We start from the raw sequence: 17,541 nt of genomic DNA, 5'->3' as shown, positions 1-17,541 counted from the left end.
CGGCGGTTGTATAATATGTCTCCTCGTCGGGGGAGAAAAGCAGCATTTCGGGAGGGAGGAAAGCGCCGCGGCACCGGGTCTGGCCTCCCGGCGGCTGGGGAGGGATCTGCAAGTGGCGGCAGTAGGTCAGCGCGGCCGGTTTTGCTGGCTCGTTAAAGGAGATGATGGCACGAAAAGGAACCTGAAAAACGCTATTCTGCGGTTCTCCTGTGCTTGCCGCTTGTGGCGTTTGCTCCTAACGTAACGCTGCCCCCTTCCCCCCTCCTTATATATATATATTTTCTTTTTTTCCTTGTTTCCCTCACGCCCGGCGAACCTGGGGTAAAGTCTGTGGGACCTGTCTTTCATACATTTCATAATCCGCTCGCGGCGCAACAGTGACGAGCGCTAGGACGAGATGTGTGCATGAGTGGGAAGCGCCGTGGTAATTTTGGTGCAGAGTTAAGGAGAAGGGCAATAATGACAATGTTTTTGTGCATTTACGGGGGGGGGGGGCGGGAATTAAAAAAAGAAAAAAAAAGTAAAGGGATTTTTGTGGCCATCGATTGCCAGGGGCCGCCAGAGAGAAGAGTCTGTTTTCATGCTGCACGCAGGGGCGTTGTTTGAAGGAAATTGGCGTTAATGGTAGCAACTCCTCTCTCCAGCCCCCGTGTTTTTGCTAGGTTGTGTTTGCCGAAGACTTTTTCATCACTTTTTTATTTTCAGACACTGTGGGACCGATCTTATAGTAGTTCCTGGAAATGTTGCATTATGTAACCACAGAATTTGCTGGCAGTGAGACTAGGGAGAGCCTCATGTGCTCGCTGAATGTGCACTGCATACCTTAAAATGAAAATTGTGCTAATCTATATTTAGCCCTAAGCAATTGTGGCTTCGTGTGCTATTTCTGGTCTTTTCTCCAGAGCTGAACATATAGACATTCAAGGCCATTAGCTTGGATTTTTAACTCTCCGCCTTCAGAGACCTTTGATGAGGCTTTCACTTTTTTTTTTTTTTTTTTTTTTTTTTTTTTTTTAAGAAACAAACAAAAAACCATCGAATGTAAGAGAAGAACGAATTTGAGAGAATGAATGTCAACAGCCCTGAAGAAGTGAGATAGTCTGTCAGCCGCCTCCCGGCTGCCACGGGCTCGGGCAGAAGGGGGCATGCAGGCGCCCCACTCCCCCAAGCCGGGCGATTTAGCGGGGAAGAGGCGGAAAGCCCAAGTAGGTTAGTATGGCATTCCCGGAAACACTAATCCCCGGCCAGCCTGGGCGGCAGGCGGGAGCCGTGGCGGACGGGGCAAAAGGGGGGGAGGGTATGGCAGCAGTGTCCGTCCGCCCGCTCGCGGGCCCGATCCCACTGCTAGCCGCCCCGGAGCACTGCGTTGCGGCCGACGCTCGGGTAGTATCGGCTCCCCCCGCGCGCGCGCGTGTCTATGTTGGGGGGGAGCGCGGCCGTTGGGACGCGGTGGATGGGGCCGCACTCCCCCGACTCATCCGCGCGGAGGCGACGGTGGGCAAGGGCCAGGGGCGCTGCCGCGCCCCGCAGCCCTTTGTTCTGCGGCCGGGGTGGGGGGGAACGGCTCGGGACCGCGCTGAGGGGAGCGTGCTGGACGTCATGCGCCGCTGGCCACGTAGCGGGCTGCTGCGTCGTGCCGCCTTTGTGGCGACAGCGGCCGCCTCCTCGCAGCGCGTTGCCGCCGCTCCCCGCGAAGCGGCAGGGCCCGTCGGGCTGGAGGGGAGCCGCCCGCTGCTACCCGCCCCCTTCCCCTTGCAGGGGCGTCGGCGGACCGCGGCGGGGCGCTGGCTGCGTCTGCCCGCTGCCTGCGGGATGGGAGAGCCAGGCAATGCCTAGGGTTCTGGGGCGGGGGGAAGCGGGGCCACGCTCCGGCCCTGCCGCGGCCCAGGTGGGAAGGGGATGGCCTGCAAACAAAACAAACAAACAAAAACGGATAGTGCCCAGTTATGTTGCTTTGCCAAGTCACTTTGGCAGTGCCCAGAGCTCCCGTACTCAGGGGTCAGCATGTGCCCTGCGCTCCCTAAAAGTTGCTTGTGGTAACTTGCCTTTAAAGACAAAGTAATTTCTTTTGTGTCCAAAATTATATTTTCAGTAGGCAAAACCAAAATAATTGTGAGCAGAATGCTCAAGTTTCTGTATTCATCAATAAGGGGGTTTCTCCACAGTTTGGCTGAAGAGCAGGACAAAGGGAGGGGAGACCGAGTGGAGCCATGAGGGAGTGGGACAAAAAGAGCCATCTGCAAGGAGATGGGGGCCTTTACAAAGGAGGGAAATAGGGGAATTCCCCTACATTCTTCAGCAAGGGGGACAAAGGAGTCAGGTGAGCTCAGGTGAGAACAGATGGAGGGAGGCCGGAGTTCGGTGTAGGCGGGCCGGGAAGGCTGTAACTTCTGAGTACCTTGGCCAATGGGGAAAAGGAGAGGGCGTCCCTCGGTCGGGAAATTAGGATAAAAGGGGGGCTGCGTCCTCCAGCAATTGGAGAGACCCCACAGGGATATGCCTGGTGGACTCTCCCTTTATTCGAATAAAGTTTTAGGACTCCTCTGTCTCCTTTTGGACATTCAGTTCTTGACAGCGAGATTTTCCGCACAATTGCCTTAATGACCAAAGTCTCCAAGGTTAAAATTTAGCATCGCAGCCACTCTGGTATATCCCATATAACTGCTGTAGGCAGTAACAGTAAAATATTAAAAAAAAAAAATCTTGATAATGTACACCATTTTTTTTCTGCTACTTAAGTGCAAAGGTCAAGTACAGCTTGTTGATAGTGAAGCCATTTGGAGTTACTGCAGTGTTAAAACCAAAAAAGATGACATTTTTTTTCCTCATCCTGGTAACTTGTACAATTGCACTCCCTTTCATTGTAGTCACTCCTTTGTATGTAACCTACTTTGAGTCATCTTTGCCCTTCTCAGTAATTAATTCAATCCAGAGTCTAGTTTAAAATACTGTTATGGACATCAGTTTTGTGGTCCTCGGTCAAAATGTTGACTTTGATGGGAAATTTGAATGAACAAGGTTTGAGGTTTGGACCCAAAGACCTGATTTAAACCAGCAAAATCACGATTACTCAGTAAAGGCTCTTAATGTCAGTGTCACTACCAGATATCATTATGAAAGTTCTCACATTAGATGTCTTTATTTGGTTGTTGAAGTGCTTAAGAATTCTTCTCTTCTCTTGAAGTTCTTAGGAATTATATGCCTTCACTTTCCGTTTCTATTTATTTTCTATTTTTAATGCATCTTATTCTCTAAAGGAATGTTAACTATCTTTTAAAACATCCGGCTTCCTGGATTTGAGTTCAAAGCCTCAAGATTCTGCTGGAATTGTTTTTTGTTGTTGTTTAAGGAACTAATTTGAAAGGTGTCAGAAAGCTTAGTGTTCCCATGAGCAATATGAACTTACACGACCTCCTCATAGCTTATCTTATCCTAAGACAGAACAGTATTTGCCATGCTCTGTCTGAAATTTGTAGAACACGGACATTTTTTTTTTCTGTTGCAATAAAAGCAATGCAGTCTACAGAAGATATCAGTGTTGTGTTGCTTTATTTTCAATCCTTTATATTGAAATAAAACTAATGAAAATACTCTTTAGCTCATCTGAAATTGACTTATTTTAACAAATACCTATGCAATAGTTTATTTTTCCAGACAGCAATCTTGCTGCTGTTGTAACATCACTATGATGCAATAATATGAAAAAAAAATCCTCTGAGACTTATTACACATTGTTAAGCAATGCATCTGACTCATCAGCTTAATTGACTCTTCTAGTAACTTTGCCATGATCATTACAGCCAGTTATGAGATATAAATGTGCTTAGAGTATATAATAGAAAAAATGCAATTAGATGCCAATTTCTGCAGTCTCTCCTCAGATAAAATGTTAGTTGTTTTCAGTGTTACAGTATGTTTGTGTTTGGGAAAAAAAAATCTGATATGTTTCCTTTTAAACAAGATATTTGTAATTCTGTTGCCCATGGTGAACATGACTGTCAAAATAAGACTGTGTAAGCAAGGACGTACTTGGATTTCATTCAAAATTTGGTAGGTTCCTGAAAACTTGTTTTTAAAGGTATACTTTTTTTCTTCTTCTTCTTCTAATTTATGTACTGAATTGATCCAGGTCCAAATTAGCATACTCTGATTCTGATCACAGTTGTTATAAAAATATATTTGTTTTCTGTTGGAAAGAAAGTGTATTTAGAACAAAGCAACCCCCCCTTTTTTTTTTTCCTCCCCTTCTAATTAGGTTGCCACATCTTAGTTTACTTTTCAGTTCTGTTCCCAAATTACTTGAGTAATTAACCACGTTTTGCCATTGAGATGGCTTCACAGCTACAGGTGCCAGTCCTGCCAGACATCCTTTTATGAATGGAACCTAACATTTGGGCTCTCAAAAAAGATAATGGGGCCTTGTGCATGCAATATCCCTTCCACCTGGACTATCTTGCAGGAGTGGAGTGCTAAAGATTTGCTACTTCTCAGTTTCATTTGCAGTGAGTGGTAGAAATCAAGACTTTTACAGGCAGAGTTTAATTTTATATATTTGCACTTCAGTTCTTATATAAGATGATGTATGTTTAGAGCATCAACTGGGATTAATTGACATAATTCTACTGCCTTTTAATAGAGCTTTATAAATTTAGGGCTGGTCCATGCTTGGCATTTTAAGACTGCAGCTCAATAATAGAAAGCTATTTGTTGTCAGAATAATTAACCTTCTTTTTGTTTGTCTTGTTTTATGGCCCTTAATTAGGGGAAAGCAGTAAAACAAACCATGATCTTAGTAGTTGAAGTTAGGAAGGTTGAGATTTTTATTTACATAACATTGTTACTAGTAAAGTTATGGTTTTGTGAAATCTATTTTTTTCCTACTGTCAAGTAGCTATTGAAGCGAGAAGTATGTTGTCGAGTACTGTAATTTTAGTAAATATTATTTCTATTGGGAATTTATTACAAGTATCAGCAAGTGATGTGACAGATATAAATCATGCTATTTTATTTAAATATAATTAAATAATAATATATTTCATTTTCTTCTCTCATTTTTTCCCCAAGTGCTTTGAACAACGCTGTTGGATTTTTGCTGCCCCTCTCCCCCCCAAAAAAGGGGTGGGGTGAAGAAAAAATTGAATGGATAAGATAGACATATTGACTTCCTAAGCAAAATATGTCAAATTTGCACCTATTAACCTTGACTGACCTTTCTGAACAACAGCTATTTTTAACATATGCTTGGTTCATTCTCAAAACAAACAAACAACAAAAAAAAACTTGTATAATTTGTGTCTCCTTTGGGAGACAAGCTATACTGTAATGCATTAATTTGTAATTATTAAGAAAATCAGTAACTTAACTAGTTTTCCTTACAATGAAAGTGTTTCATAAAAATTACACATAACAACTTTTTGGGTACAACTTGGTAATATGGATAAACTGGGTAATATGAAATTGCTATAGTGTTCCAAGTACCACAATGAACTTATTCTTTTTTATATATATTGATTTAACACTGTTATAGTAGACACATGATTCTTGATGTTCAAATGAAGTGTTCTGTGTAGATACCTCCCATGATTTTCCTTCAATTAGACAAAGAAAGCCACCCTTTTATCAAAATGGGTCATCTTGTACAAAGCTATCATCCCTGTTCCACTGACCTAATTGCATGTCGATTCTGGAACCATAAGCAGTTCAGATGCCCATTAAGTTGTAAGAAAAGGGAACTGTAATGCAGGAGCAATAGATCTGTGTTTTTCCATGCTGTTGTCTGATTTGTGGTCTGAATGAGCATTAATTCTGTAACAGCAGTAATTGGTGGCAACATTATTGTAAATGCTATTCCCTTCTGTGACCTTGGATAACCTGTCTATAAAATGCTATAATTTATAGCATAAAATTCAGTTTCCTCGGGTTTCCAGAAAGTCTGGATTTCATTTATTCTACATGGCCTAGAACCTAAGCCTTGCCTGTCCTAGGGCTAATATCACGCTTCTGGTGGAGTTGGCATCATAACTTTTCTTCAGCAAGAACAACATTTTAAGTAAGGTGCTAGAAATAAGGCAAGAATATTGAGTTCTTTCAGTGGAGGTTGGATTGGACTTTGGGGGTCACACCCTCAGGTGGAGAGCTTTTCTAAATTATTATAGACCTGAAAGGTCCAGAATTTGATAGCATCATTTTGTCTGTGAAAAGAAGTCGTGGTAGAGTAGCTCCAAAAGGTTTAAGCAGTGCTTAGTTAGGCCATGTATCTGTCATCTAGACACAGACTCATTTTCCTCTTACGTGTACAATGGCATTAGTGTTAATTCCATACCTCCTGAAGGTCTTCAGATAGTTAGCAAATATTTTAAATGCTTTGAAGATAGAAAGTGCAAAACATTTTTCAGTTTTTCAATGCTTGCAGTACAAGCAAGTCTTTTGGGGATATTTATGAACAGGTTCTGTACTAGCTTTTCTATGTGGACAGATTTATAAAATGGATAAATTAACCTGCGACAGGATATTAGCAATATCATAAATAGTGATACCTATGCAAAACACAGAAAGCTACTACTGAAAATGTGTGTGGGTACACATGTCAATATGAACTTTTATTGTTTTTCCTGTACTTTCCCACATAGTTGGCTTGAGCTGTTATTTACTAAAATGTCAGTGATAGACATGTTTTGTTTTAATATGAAGTTCTATTTTGCAGTTATTTTCCATTTTTGAAGGACAGTGAAGTAAATTTTGTAGTCACTTGACTTTACAAAAGTGAAGACTGAAAACATCTGACTGCTTGAAATTGGCTTTCATTTGGCTTGGTAGGATGACTATCAAAATGTTAGAGCAATAGCAATAATTAGTTATCTCGTAGCAAATGTTTTGAAAAGTTAAGCTTGGTGATGTGAATTATTTGGATAAATACAATAATGTGCAGTTACTCTGTGGGAAACATAGATGTTCCCCACAGACCCACATATATATTATAAAGGAGAAATGACATAATTAAATTACAAAGAACAAAGAGAGGCAAGATTGTGTCTCCATCCTTCAAACTTTCAAATATTTCAAGAATTACAATGTGAATTTGTAAGTCCCCAGGTGCAGAGAACTTTTTGAATCACAGAGAGAAATTTTTGAATCACAGAATGCTTAAGGTTGGAAGAGACCTCTAGAGATCATCTAGTCCAACTCCCCCTGCTCCAGGAGGGACACCTAGAGCACGTGGCACAGGGTCACATCCAGGTGGGTTTGCAAGATGTCCAGAGAAGGAGACTCCACAACCTCTCTGGGCAGCTTGTTCCAGGGCTCTGTCACCCTCACAGTAAAGTTCTTCCTCATATGGAGGTGGAACTTCCTGTGTTTTGACTTACACCCGTTACCCCTCGTCCTGTCACCAGCCACCACAGAGAAGAGCCTGGCCCCATCCTCCCTACAATCACCCCTCAGGTACTTGAATATGTTAATCAAATCTCCTCTCAGCCTTCCTTTTTCCAGACTAAACGGGCCCAGCTCGTTTAGTATTTCCTCATACGATAGATGCTCCAGTCCCTTAATCATATTTGTTGCTCTCTGCTGGACCCTCTCTAGAAGCTCCACCTCCCTCTTGTCCGGGGAAGCCCAGAACTGCACCCAATACTCCAGGTGCGGCCTCACCAGAGCTGAGGAGAGGGGAAGGATCCCCTCTCTCGACCTGATGACATCACTCCTCCTAATGCAGGCCAGGATCCCATTGGCCTTCTTGGCCACGAGGGCACACTGCTGACTCATGGTTAACTTGTTGTCCACCAGAACTCCCAAATCCCTCTCCATGGAGCTGCTTTCCAGCAGGTCAACCCCTAATCTGTCCTGGTGCCTGAGGTTATTCCTTCCCAGGTGCAGGACCCTGCACTTGCCCTTGTTGAACCTCATGAGGTTCCTCTCTGCCCAACTCTCCAACCTGTCTAGGTCTGTCTGAACGACAGCACAGCCCTCGGGAGTGTTGGCCACTCCTCCCGGTTTGGTGTCATCTGCAAACTTGCTGAGGGAGCACTCTGTGCCCTCGTCCAAGTCATTGATGAACAAGTTGAAGAGCACTGGGCCCAGTACTGACCCCTGCAACACCCCACTGGCCACAGGCCTCCAACCAGACTCAGCCCCAAAAGTCCATGGGCAAGTCAACTTTTAATTATTTCTGCATACATAATTTCTCATTTCAATAGTATGAATTCTATAAAACAGTCTCATTAATACTTGGGTCTGGGATTGTGTTTTGCTTCTATTGAAGCCAATGGCAAAATTGCTGTGGGTGCAAGACTGGGCCTGTAATTAAGTTAATAGGTTCAAGTGTTATTACACTGTTGAATTGGCCATTATCATCAACCAACCAGCCTTCCCCTTGGCTATATCTTTAACGGTGACTGATGTAAGGCAATGTTAAATGTTGGTTTTATAATTCTTGATGAGGGAGTGATAAAACAATCGAAAAATGATTCATAAGGGAAAATATTGGCATTTGAAATGCAGTCAGAGGAATCATTATAATTCATTAATTTATGTGTAAATAGTGGTGCTTTCTAGTGGAATTATAAAATGCAAGTGAAGTGAAATGGCTGTTTTTAATGAAGGCATTTTGCTGTTATCATCAGTTGGAATTTACTTTGTTTACAGACTTGGTGTTGGGCTGATCCACATGGAGAACTATTAACAAACTAGGGCTTTGACTACTGTTTATAAAGCAGCAATTTCAGTTACCATGATAAAAGTGTTCAGGGAAGATGTGGAAAGAGCTAGAGCTTTATTGTTGTTTTGTTAGATCACTAAAGTAATGTCACTGGACCTAACTACATAAATAGCAAACCAGTAAGACTGACATAAAACATGACATATTTCTGTCTTGACCGCTCTACTGATACACTCTGGCAGAGAGCAAAGTTGAATACTGCATGCGAAAACACCATTTTTTTGATACACGCTTAGATTTGCTCTAGACTTATATGCTAACTATTCCACATTGAGTTCATTTGTGCCAGGAACAGCGTATATAGGAGGGAGACTGGCCAAAACAGGAGTTATCAGTGCTAAAACAAGCAGATCATGCCCTGGAATGCCTCAGCCTCTAGAAGGTCCGTGGAGCATGGGACAAGTTGTTAGGTTTTAAGTGCAGCCCAACACCAGTATTTGGCTGCAAGAAACTATATTTGAGTTGCAGTTGACTTTTCACTGATAAATAGAATCATAGAATGCTTAAGGTTGGAAGGGACCTCTAGAGGTCATCTAGTCCAACCCCCCTGCACACGCAGGGTCACCTAGAGCACGTGGCACAGGACTGCATCCAAGCGGGTTTTGAAGATCTCCAGAGAAGGAGACTCTACAACCTCTCTGGGCAGCCTGTTCCAGTGCTCTGTCACCCTCACTGTTAAGAAATTTTTCCTTAAGTTCCTGTGGAACTTTTGGTGCTTCAGTTTGCTTCAGAAGGTTATACTGATGAGATATGTCCACAGTCTACATGTATTTAGGAAAACAAAAACCACAAAACCAAGCCTTTTTGCTATTTATTATTACCAGTTACTATCATTACTAATGTTTTTCTTAAATGTGTAGGGTTAGACAAACACCAAAGTGGGATTGCTTTGAGTTGGAGACCATACAAATAGATAACAAAGTCGTAGTTAATGTCCCCGAACGGTCTTATTTAAGACATGTTGCTTCCATGCTATGTGTGGAAATGGAAGGTTGCAATATAAAGAAAATGGGGAAACAAAGCAAAAAAACATAACAAAAAACCCATACCCATGTGTATTAAATTGATTGAGGAGGGTGCATGTGTGCCTGTGTGGCTTCTCTCCATTACTTATGTGAATAAGTGTACATGTTCCGGGGTATATGGAACATAAAATAATGAGCTATGCATACCTAAAAGAATCAATATAAATTATTTAGCTTTGAATTTAGATATCTAGTACTGCAAAACACAATTGATCTCTGCATTGGTAAGGCCTTTCAAAATTCCACAGAAGCTGTTTGAAGCCTTTCTATGTCAGTGAGAGTTGGCCAAGAGGCATACTAAGGGAAAATGATGGTTTCATAAATATTCAGTGCATGTTATATTGCTTCCCACTGTGTGCTATAGAGAGTGGATGCATTTTTCTCAGAAACCCAGAAGTTGTTAATGATACAAATAAATACAATGATTGAAGTATATCAAGACAATTATGGGCCAATATCCCTACAATCCTAATGCTTGGTATCTTTTTCTCGTAATGTAAAGCCACATTACAGAGACTGATTATTCAACAAATGTCATAGACCAGGTGACTATTTGTTTATTTTATTTATTTATCATATATGTAGTACAAGTCTATTGAATGTATTTAAACATTTTACCTGCAATCTTCCTACCTCATTGAAAGTAACATTGAAATGCATATGTTCATTACTTTTTTTTTTTTTAAGTATTAGATTATATTATAGTTAAACCAGTATGTATGTTAATTGTCAGTGATGAAATGTAGATCTGAAATGAACAGAATGGATGTACAGTTTCTTCAGCAAATCAAATTATGCTAGATTTTTGGAGTAACTGATGTTGCTTTGTTGTGAGGCTCTTTTTTGGGTTTGTATTTAAATATGATCCAACTCCTATTTAACATGGAAAACTCCCTTTGACTGCAGTTTGAATTTTGGATCAGGATCTAACTATATAATTGTTTGTATATTAGTGTTACATTTTTGCTTTACAAACATGGCAATTTGTGGTACTGCTTTTGCAGTAAAATGTTCGATAGTGTCTTTGGTGTGGCCGGCTTTTAACTATTTTCCATTAAGGCTGTATTATTGAAGACAAATAGTTACATGTCAGTAATTAACTATGGATTTTAGGAAATTCTCCTTAGCTGTTCTATTAAATGTGTTAATTTTTCATGACAGAAGAGTTGGAATGGTTTTATGGAACAGAACTCAGCTTGAAACCTGAGTCTTTATGACTCTGCTTAATTGTTTTTACATTACTCACTCCTCTTTGCCATCTGGAAAAGACAAGAGAAACTGGCAGAATACAATTCATCAATTCTTTTATAACTTTCACAACTGATAATGTTGAAATCTGCTTCATTGGTCATTGTAAAACATTCCAAATAAATAGTGACATTAATTTGAAGTCATATTTTCACATACAGGCAAGAATCATTCCTGACTTGTTAGTTGGTCCTATAAAAGCGATTATCATACTATGTTTGTTTTATCAGAAACATGACTGAGTGTAGAAATGAGGTATGGAGAACCTGTGTCTCAGATGAGAATCAAATGATGCTGTGTGAATAAAGTATTTGCATATTGACAGGGACTAAATAAAACAGGTGCCAATTTAAATGCTAAGTTCAATTTTACTGGTCAAATTGCCTGGAGATAAAGGTTAAATTGGTTTTCTTTCATTAATGGTGATATTTTTAGATCCAAACAAGCATTTTAATATAAGCACTGATTTCTACAAGTGTGCATGCCTCAGTGGCATTAAATCGTACTGTGATATTATGAGGCTATTTTTCAATTTCTCTAATGTATTTTCAATAATGATTTTAGAATTCTGTGTGTAAGAGATAAAGTACATAATCCTTTATTTTTCTTCTCAGCTTTTATATTTCCTAAATTAGGTGTTTGTCAGAATTGTGTGCGTTTATGATGGTTTCATATGATGGTTCAATAAGGGATCTTAAAACTTTAAATGTTTGTTATAGATTTAATTACTGTTTTTGTATCCTGTAATAGCTTCAATGGATAGCAGTGTTATTTTAAGACAATAGAAAGCACTCTAGCTTCTCTAAATCAGCTGAGGTTATTTTTAATTTGTGGAGGACCCAAATATATAGCATTTCTAAGTCGCACACCATAGCTATTTTCAGAAGAGATGTTTTAATTTGGAAGAACAAGATACTTTCCAGTGTGTTCATCAGCATTCTTGGTGTTCTGCAGTGTTAAGTGTTAGAGGTTTGAGTTTGTCAGTGATATCATGGAAAGTCCTATGACAACAGTATTGTCAGATCAAAACCCAAGTATTTTTCTTTATTGCTTTTCTTTGGATCATATTGTATTTGTTTTGGAAACACATCTGCTACCTAGGAATCATAAAGCATAGAGTATCAGTTGTTGCTGTGTTGAGCTTGTTTCATATTACAGCAGGTTTAATGAAACAAATAGTAGCGTAAGGTTTTTGTTTGTTTGTTTTTATTGAAAACTACTTCTGAAAGCCCCAAACCAGCAATTCCTAAATAATAATCCAGTTCTCTATTTATTGTAGGTAATTTAGAAGATTCTCATTGCCTCTGACAAGCAAATTGGATCTAGACACTTCTGTTTGAGAATATGAAACAAAAGAAAAAATGTGTGTGGATTTAAAGTTACTGTATTTATCAAATTGTTGTGTGAGAAGTACTGGGGAAATAGTTTGCTCTGTTGCTCATTATAGATCTACTAAAAATTGTTTCTGATGCAGCTTAGGAAAATGCAGACCCTCAAAAAGGAACACGGACCTGTTGACACAAGTAGCAATGTAGACAAAATCATGGTACTTAAGTCTACTTTATCAAAAGTGTCTGAAGATTTGTCTACAAATGAAGACATGCTACTTACTGAAGGAAATAGTGGAAAAAGCAAATCTTCAGCTTGCCGGAGAAAGCGAGAATTCATTCCAGATGAAAAGAAAGATGCTATGTATTGGGAAAAAAGGCGGAAAAATAATGAAGCTGCCAAAAGATCTCGTGAAAAACGACGACTGAATGACCTTGTCTTAGAGAGCAAATTAATTGCACTGGGGGAGGAGAATGCCACTTTGAAGGCGGAGCTGCTTTCATTGAAACTAAAGTTTGGTTTAATTAGTTCTGCAGCCTATGCCCAAGAGATGCAGAAACTCAGTAGCTCAACATCTGTGTATTTCCAAGACTATCAAAGTTCCAAATCAAATATTAACTCATTTGCAGATGAGCATGAACCATCTATAGTTGGTAGCAGTTGTATTTCTGTCATCAAACATTCTCCTCAAAACTCTATGTCTGATGTGTCTGAAATATCATCAGCAGAGCATGCTCAACCAAGTCATGTACAAAACAATTGCAGAAGTTCCAAAAACAAGTTCCAAATTATAAAACAGGAGCCTATGGAATTGGAGAGAGAGACAAGAGATGACAGAGGTTCATATAAAACATCCATATATCCAAACTACATGGGAACTACCTTTAATGTGTACTCACATTCTCCTCCTTTGTTGCAAGTTAATAGGTCCTCCAGTAATTCCCCCAGAACTTCAGAAATGGATGACAGTGTGGTTGGAAAGTCATCTGATGGAGAAGATGAACAGCAGGTTCCTAAGGGTCCAATCCACTCCCCAGTTGAACATAAAAATGTTCATGCAACAGTTAAAGTTCCAGAAGTGAATTCTTCTGCTCTGCCTCATAAGCTTCGAATTAAAGCCAAAGCCATGCAAGTTAAAGTAGAAGCAATGGATAATGACTATGATGCCACACAGAAACTATTGTCACCTATTGATATGTCATCAAAAAGACATTTTGAGCTGGAAAAACATGGTGCACAGAGTTTGGTGCATTCTTCTCACACTCCTTTCTCGGTTCAAGTTACTAATATCCAAGACTGGTCTCTCAAAGCAGAACTCTGGCATCAAAAGGAGCTCAATGTAAAAATTAAGAGTGGTTGCAAAACTGGAGCTGTTGAAATAAAAGACAATATCTACAATGTGTCTGAGTCAGAGAACCTATATTTGAAGCAGGGGATAGCAAACCTATCTGCAGAGGTTGCTTCACTCAAAAGACTTATAACTACACAACGAATCTCTGCATCAGACTCTGGTTAATTTACTACTGAAAAAAGGCTTACTGTTTTAAAGGATGTCATTTGCAGTAGATCAATATGTTTTGTATTATGCTGAATTTTCACTGGACTTGTGATGTCATTTCACTGTAATGTTCACATAATGTCTGATTGGTGTCTTTTTGTGCACAGATTATTATGAAGACTAAGTTGTGTTATGATCACTATGCCTTGTGTATAGTCAAGTAGCCTGTACGAAGGCCGTATATAGTGAACTTTACAGTAGAACAAGAAAAGGAAAATAAAGTGTGCAAGTTACCAGTTGCAATAAAATATTGGTGACAAACACAGAACATCTACTCCAGTTCAACTGATTTTATGAACTTGTAAATATGTTCTTAATTAAAAACTGGCTTGTTTGTTAACACTGTACTTGACTTCACAATTTACAATGTGTAACACTTCTGTCCCCCTTTTTTAAGACCTTTTTTGGAAGAGAATTGAAACGAAGTGGAGATTTATAAATAAAACGATATCCAATTTATAGCTTTAGCTTTCTTTAACTTATTTGTGTGCATTAGCCAAAAGGTACACAAAATCTAACCCAGTATTGAAATGGCAAGGAACTTTCTCTCTTTTTATCTCAAATGAGAGAGTATTTGGTTTCTTGAATGACTACTTAAGGCAAATAGTGTTGTGTTTGTTTTTATTGTGTTTTTGTTTTTTTTTGGGGGGGGGATTGTGGGGTGTGTGGTGGGTGGTGTGGGATGTGGGCGGTGTGCACGCGTTAGTTTTGCTTTGTGGTGTTTGTTGGTGTTTTTTTGGGGGGGTGTTTGGGAGTTTTTTTTTTATTATTATATTATAGTGTTGCATTTCACATGAAGTACGTGGTGTTGGGTTTGTGCATCTTCCAAGTTTTCAGAGCCTTAAAGTGACAGAATTGGACAACGCTCTCTTTGCCAAGGAGCATGCAGGATGTGCCCTGTGCAGGAATGGGAAGAAGTATGCTCAAGGGCTGTGCAAAAGCATCTGGCAATTTTAAGTGTCATGGTTCTTCTCATGACAGAGTGCGGGTCTGCAGTACGTTGAGGATAAGGCTATTGGATCTGTAAACTCTGAGCTCAACTTGGCAAAAACCTAAATGCGGGGCAGGCAATTGCAGTAGCAGAGTTAGAGTTATGGTATTTTGGTTCCCACCATGGGGCATAACGCTATTGTAAGTGTGAAGTAAGGTTTACTGCTGATTCAACTTTGGTTTTAAGGACTTAACTGAGCTGAAATACCCTGGTTCAGGACAGGGCATTTCATAAGAACTTAAACAGACAATACATGTAGAACTGCACAATCCAGGCCATACTAGCCCCTTACAATTTGCAGAGATGATGACTTATTTGCCTGATGACCGGGCAAGGCTTTAGTGTTCTTTTTCTTTGAAATGAGCTACTGGAGCATGGAGCATTGCATTAAACCCCCTTGGTTTGGTTTACCAAAGGCTTTCCTTTTAAAATTATTTATATAAATAGAACATAGATTTGGCAGAGGTCCTTTTCAATAAAATTAGTCCTTTTAAAGGACTAATAAATCAGATTAACAAATAAGCACTTCCTGAATTAAGTTTTTTTTGTTGTTAATTGCCATGATCTATAACAGGACATTGCCATAGTTTTAAAATGCTATTTAAGAAAACAGAATAGAGTCAGCGATCTTTTTTTAATTTCATACTTGACTAGAGGGATAGGAAGCTTGTCAATTTCTTTTGGGGATGAAAAGGAGTCTAAGTCACTTCTGATAGTCCTGATGCTTGATCCAGCAGTCAAGGCAATGGCAAAACTCCTTGATGTTAGCAAGGCCAGGATTTGACTATATCTTTTCAGGAGCTGATGATTCACAGTCATATTTTGGGTGGACCTTGGCACAGAAATTGCTGGTACTGTGTGAGATTTTTTTCTGAGCTTTTTTTATTGCTGAGCAGTACTCATGCCATTTGGAGTTATTAACATATGGAGATTCTTTTCCTAAAATGTACCTGTTACTCTTTTCTCTTGCGTTAACAATGCCATAGACCCCATAGCCAGGCTCTATATGTGTTTGGTAATTAATGTAAGATGATATTTTGGAGTTACTGAAAATGAGGTGGTGATTACTGGGATATGAGATATCAGGCAATGACAGCTACTGGCTCCTTGCTTGCTAAAAATCTTCTGTAAGCAAGTACAACTTTCTCTAAATATTTTGCATGTTATTTATCACATGTAATGTATTCAAGGAGAGAACTTAAAACTCTCAGCATTGTCATCTGTGTATAAGCCTAGATCTTGGTATTTTCTCAGTTTCTTTTTACTTGTCATGATGGTGTATTGGAGATAGATAGAAATTTCTGTGATCTGTAGAGTCATAAAAATCTCCTGTGAGAAGCAGAGGCCAGACCTTGAGAAAAAAGGATGTTTGCCTGCCTAGGCTGAGCGATAAGGCAGCTGCTCAGCCCGGGCCACAGGCAGCCCCCCCGGAAACCTGTTGAAGGCGTCTGCTTGGCTGGGCTTGTAGCCAACTTAACCGCAGACGTCCTCCAAACTAGCTTTGGAGACCAAACACCTGGAAATGAGGAAGAAGAGGAGGAAGGCAGGACCCTCAAATTGAGGGCTGGGACCCTCAACTGGTATGCACGCCTGAGCACCCCGGGGGGAGAGTTGCATAACTCAAGGCGGAGTTTGTCCGCCCCTCCGGCCTGCCTCCTGCGTCGTACTGACCCTACATGCCAGGATGCACCGGGCATAGAGAGGACAGTGTGGAGAGAGCGGGAGGAGGAGAAACTCCTAACTCTGAGGCCTACACTGTCTCCGCGGGAGCCGGTCAGCAACTCTCTCTCTGATCTGCCAGCTCGAGAGGATGTTTGGGCCCAGATCAGCAGGTATCACCTCGTGAGTAGTTATCCATACTTTGCTTATTTTATGTGCTTTCACCTGAATAAATGCTTGATGTAGTCACCTCGTTCTGGCTGATTATTGCCGAATCCCGAGCCCATCCGGAACAGATGGTTATTTGTCATGATGGAAGAATGTAGTCTTCCTTTTAGCTCCCTATATTTTACGCTATTTTACGTATCTGTTTTGTGCAATTAATACTTAACAATAATGATACAGTTAATTTGCTGGAGGATGTAAGCTATAGCATCGATCTGAGGAGCACTGAGCACGATGTGGTATGCACATCCTCTAAGTTCTAAAACAATCTAAACAATCTAAACAATCCTAAGAAGTTCTAAACAATCCTAAGAAACAGGTTCTAGATATTTGAACTTGCTTACCAATTTTGAATATCTCTGCCTCTCTTCCCAACCTGTGAAACAGTTCATTAATATCTGTGTATCACTGCAGCACTATTATGGTAAGCACCACAGAAAAGACCTTGAGGAAATTTTGTACAGCAGTACTTCAGGAACCAGAGAAAATTCAGTGTGTAGTGTGCTTTCCTTGCCCACTTTCACTCCCGATTAACCTGACTCATAGATGCTCGTTAAATATTATTTAGGGCAAACAAAAGCTTCAAATAGCTCCGATGAAGTCTGTATGGGAATGCGTTTTTTTTTTTTTTTTTTTTTTTTTTTTTTTTTTTTGTAATTATCAGGCTGTTTCTGAAGCATGTTGTTCCCTGTCATCTCCTGCATTTCTGTCTGTGGAGGCCGAGGGGGAGGGAAGGAAAGGAAATCTTGCAGAACAACCTGAGGTCAAGTTTCAATACAGACCACTGCCTACT

The 17,541-nt window shown here is 40.2% G+C and overlaps 1 protein-coding gene across 3 annotated transcripts; it reads left to right on the top strand.

Annotated features, from left to right (window-relative positions):
* Window positions 1-1,055: 1,055 nt before the first annotated feature.
* On the top strand, window positions 1,056-14,213 carry LOC104565517 (nuclear factor interleukin-3-regulated protein). 3 transcript variants are annotated; one of them, XM_088538258.1, is made up of 3 exons: window positions 1,056-1,209; window positions 12,266-12,349; window positions 12,461-14,213. In XM_088538258.1, exon 3 carries the CDS (start codon window positions 12,470-12,472, stop codon window positions 13,829-13,831), a length of 1,362 nt encoding a protein of 453 aa, XP_088394384.1. In that variant the 5' UTR covers window positions 1,056-1,209; window positions 12,266-12,349; window positions 12,461-12,469; the 3' UTR covers window positions 13,832-14,213. The 3 variants fall into 3 exon arrangements, with proteins under 3 accessions (XP_088394384.1, XP_088394382.1, XP_088394383.1); XM_088538256.1 differs by having other exon boundaries at window positions 12,266-14,213; XM_088538257.1 differs by lacking the exon at window positions 1,056-1,209 and adding an exon at window positions 6,756-6,812 and having other exon boundaries at window positions 12,266-14,213.
* Window positions 14,214-17,541: the final 3,328 nt, after the last annotated feature.

Source organism: Tinamus guttatus, unplaced genomic scaffold (genome assembly GCF_059628265.1).
Source record: "Tinamus guttatus ecotype Peru unplaced genomic scaffold, ASM5962826v1 Tinamus_guttatus_pri_ptg000949l, whole genome shotgun sequence".
NCBI lineage: Eukaryota > Metazoa > Chordata > Aves > Tinamiformes > Tinamidae > Tinamus > Tinamus guttatus.
Note: the sequence above shows the minus strand (reverse complement) of the source record. Positions and strands in the feature narration are given on the sequence as shown.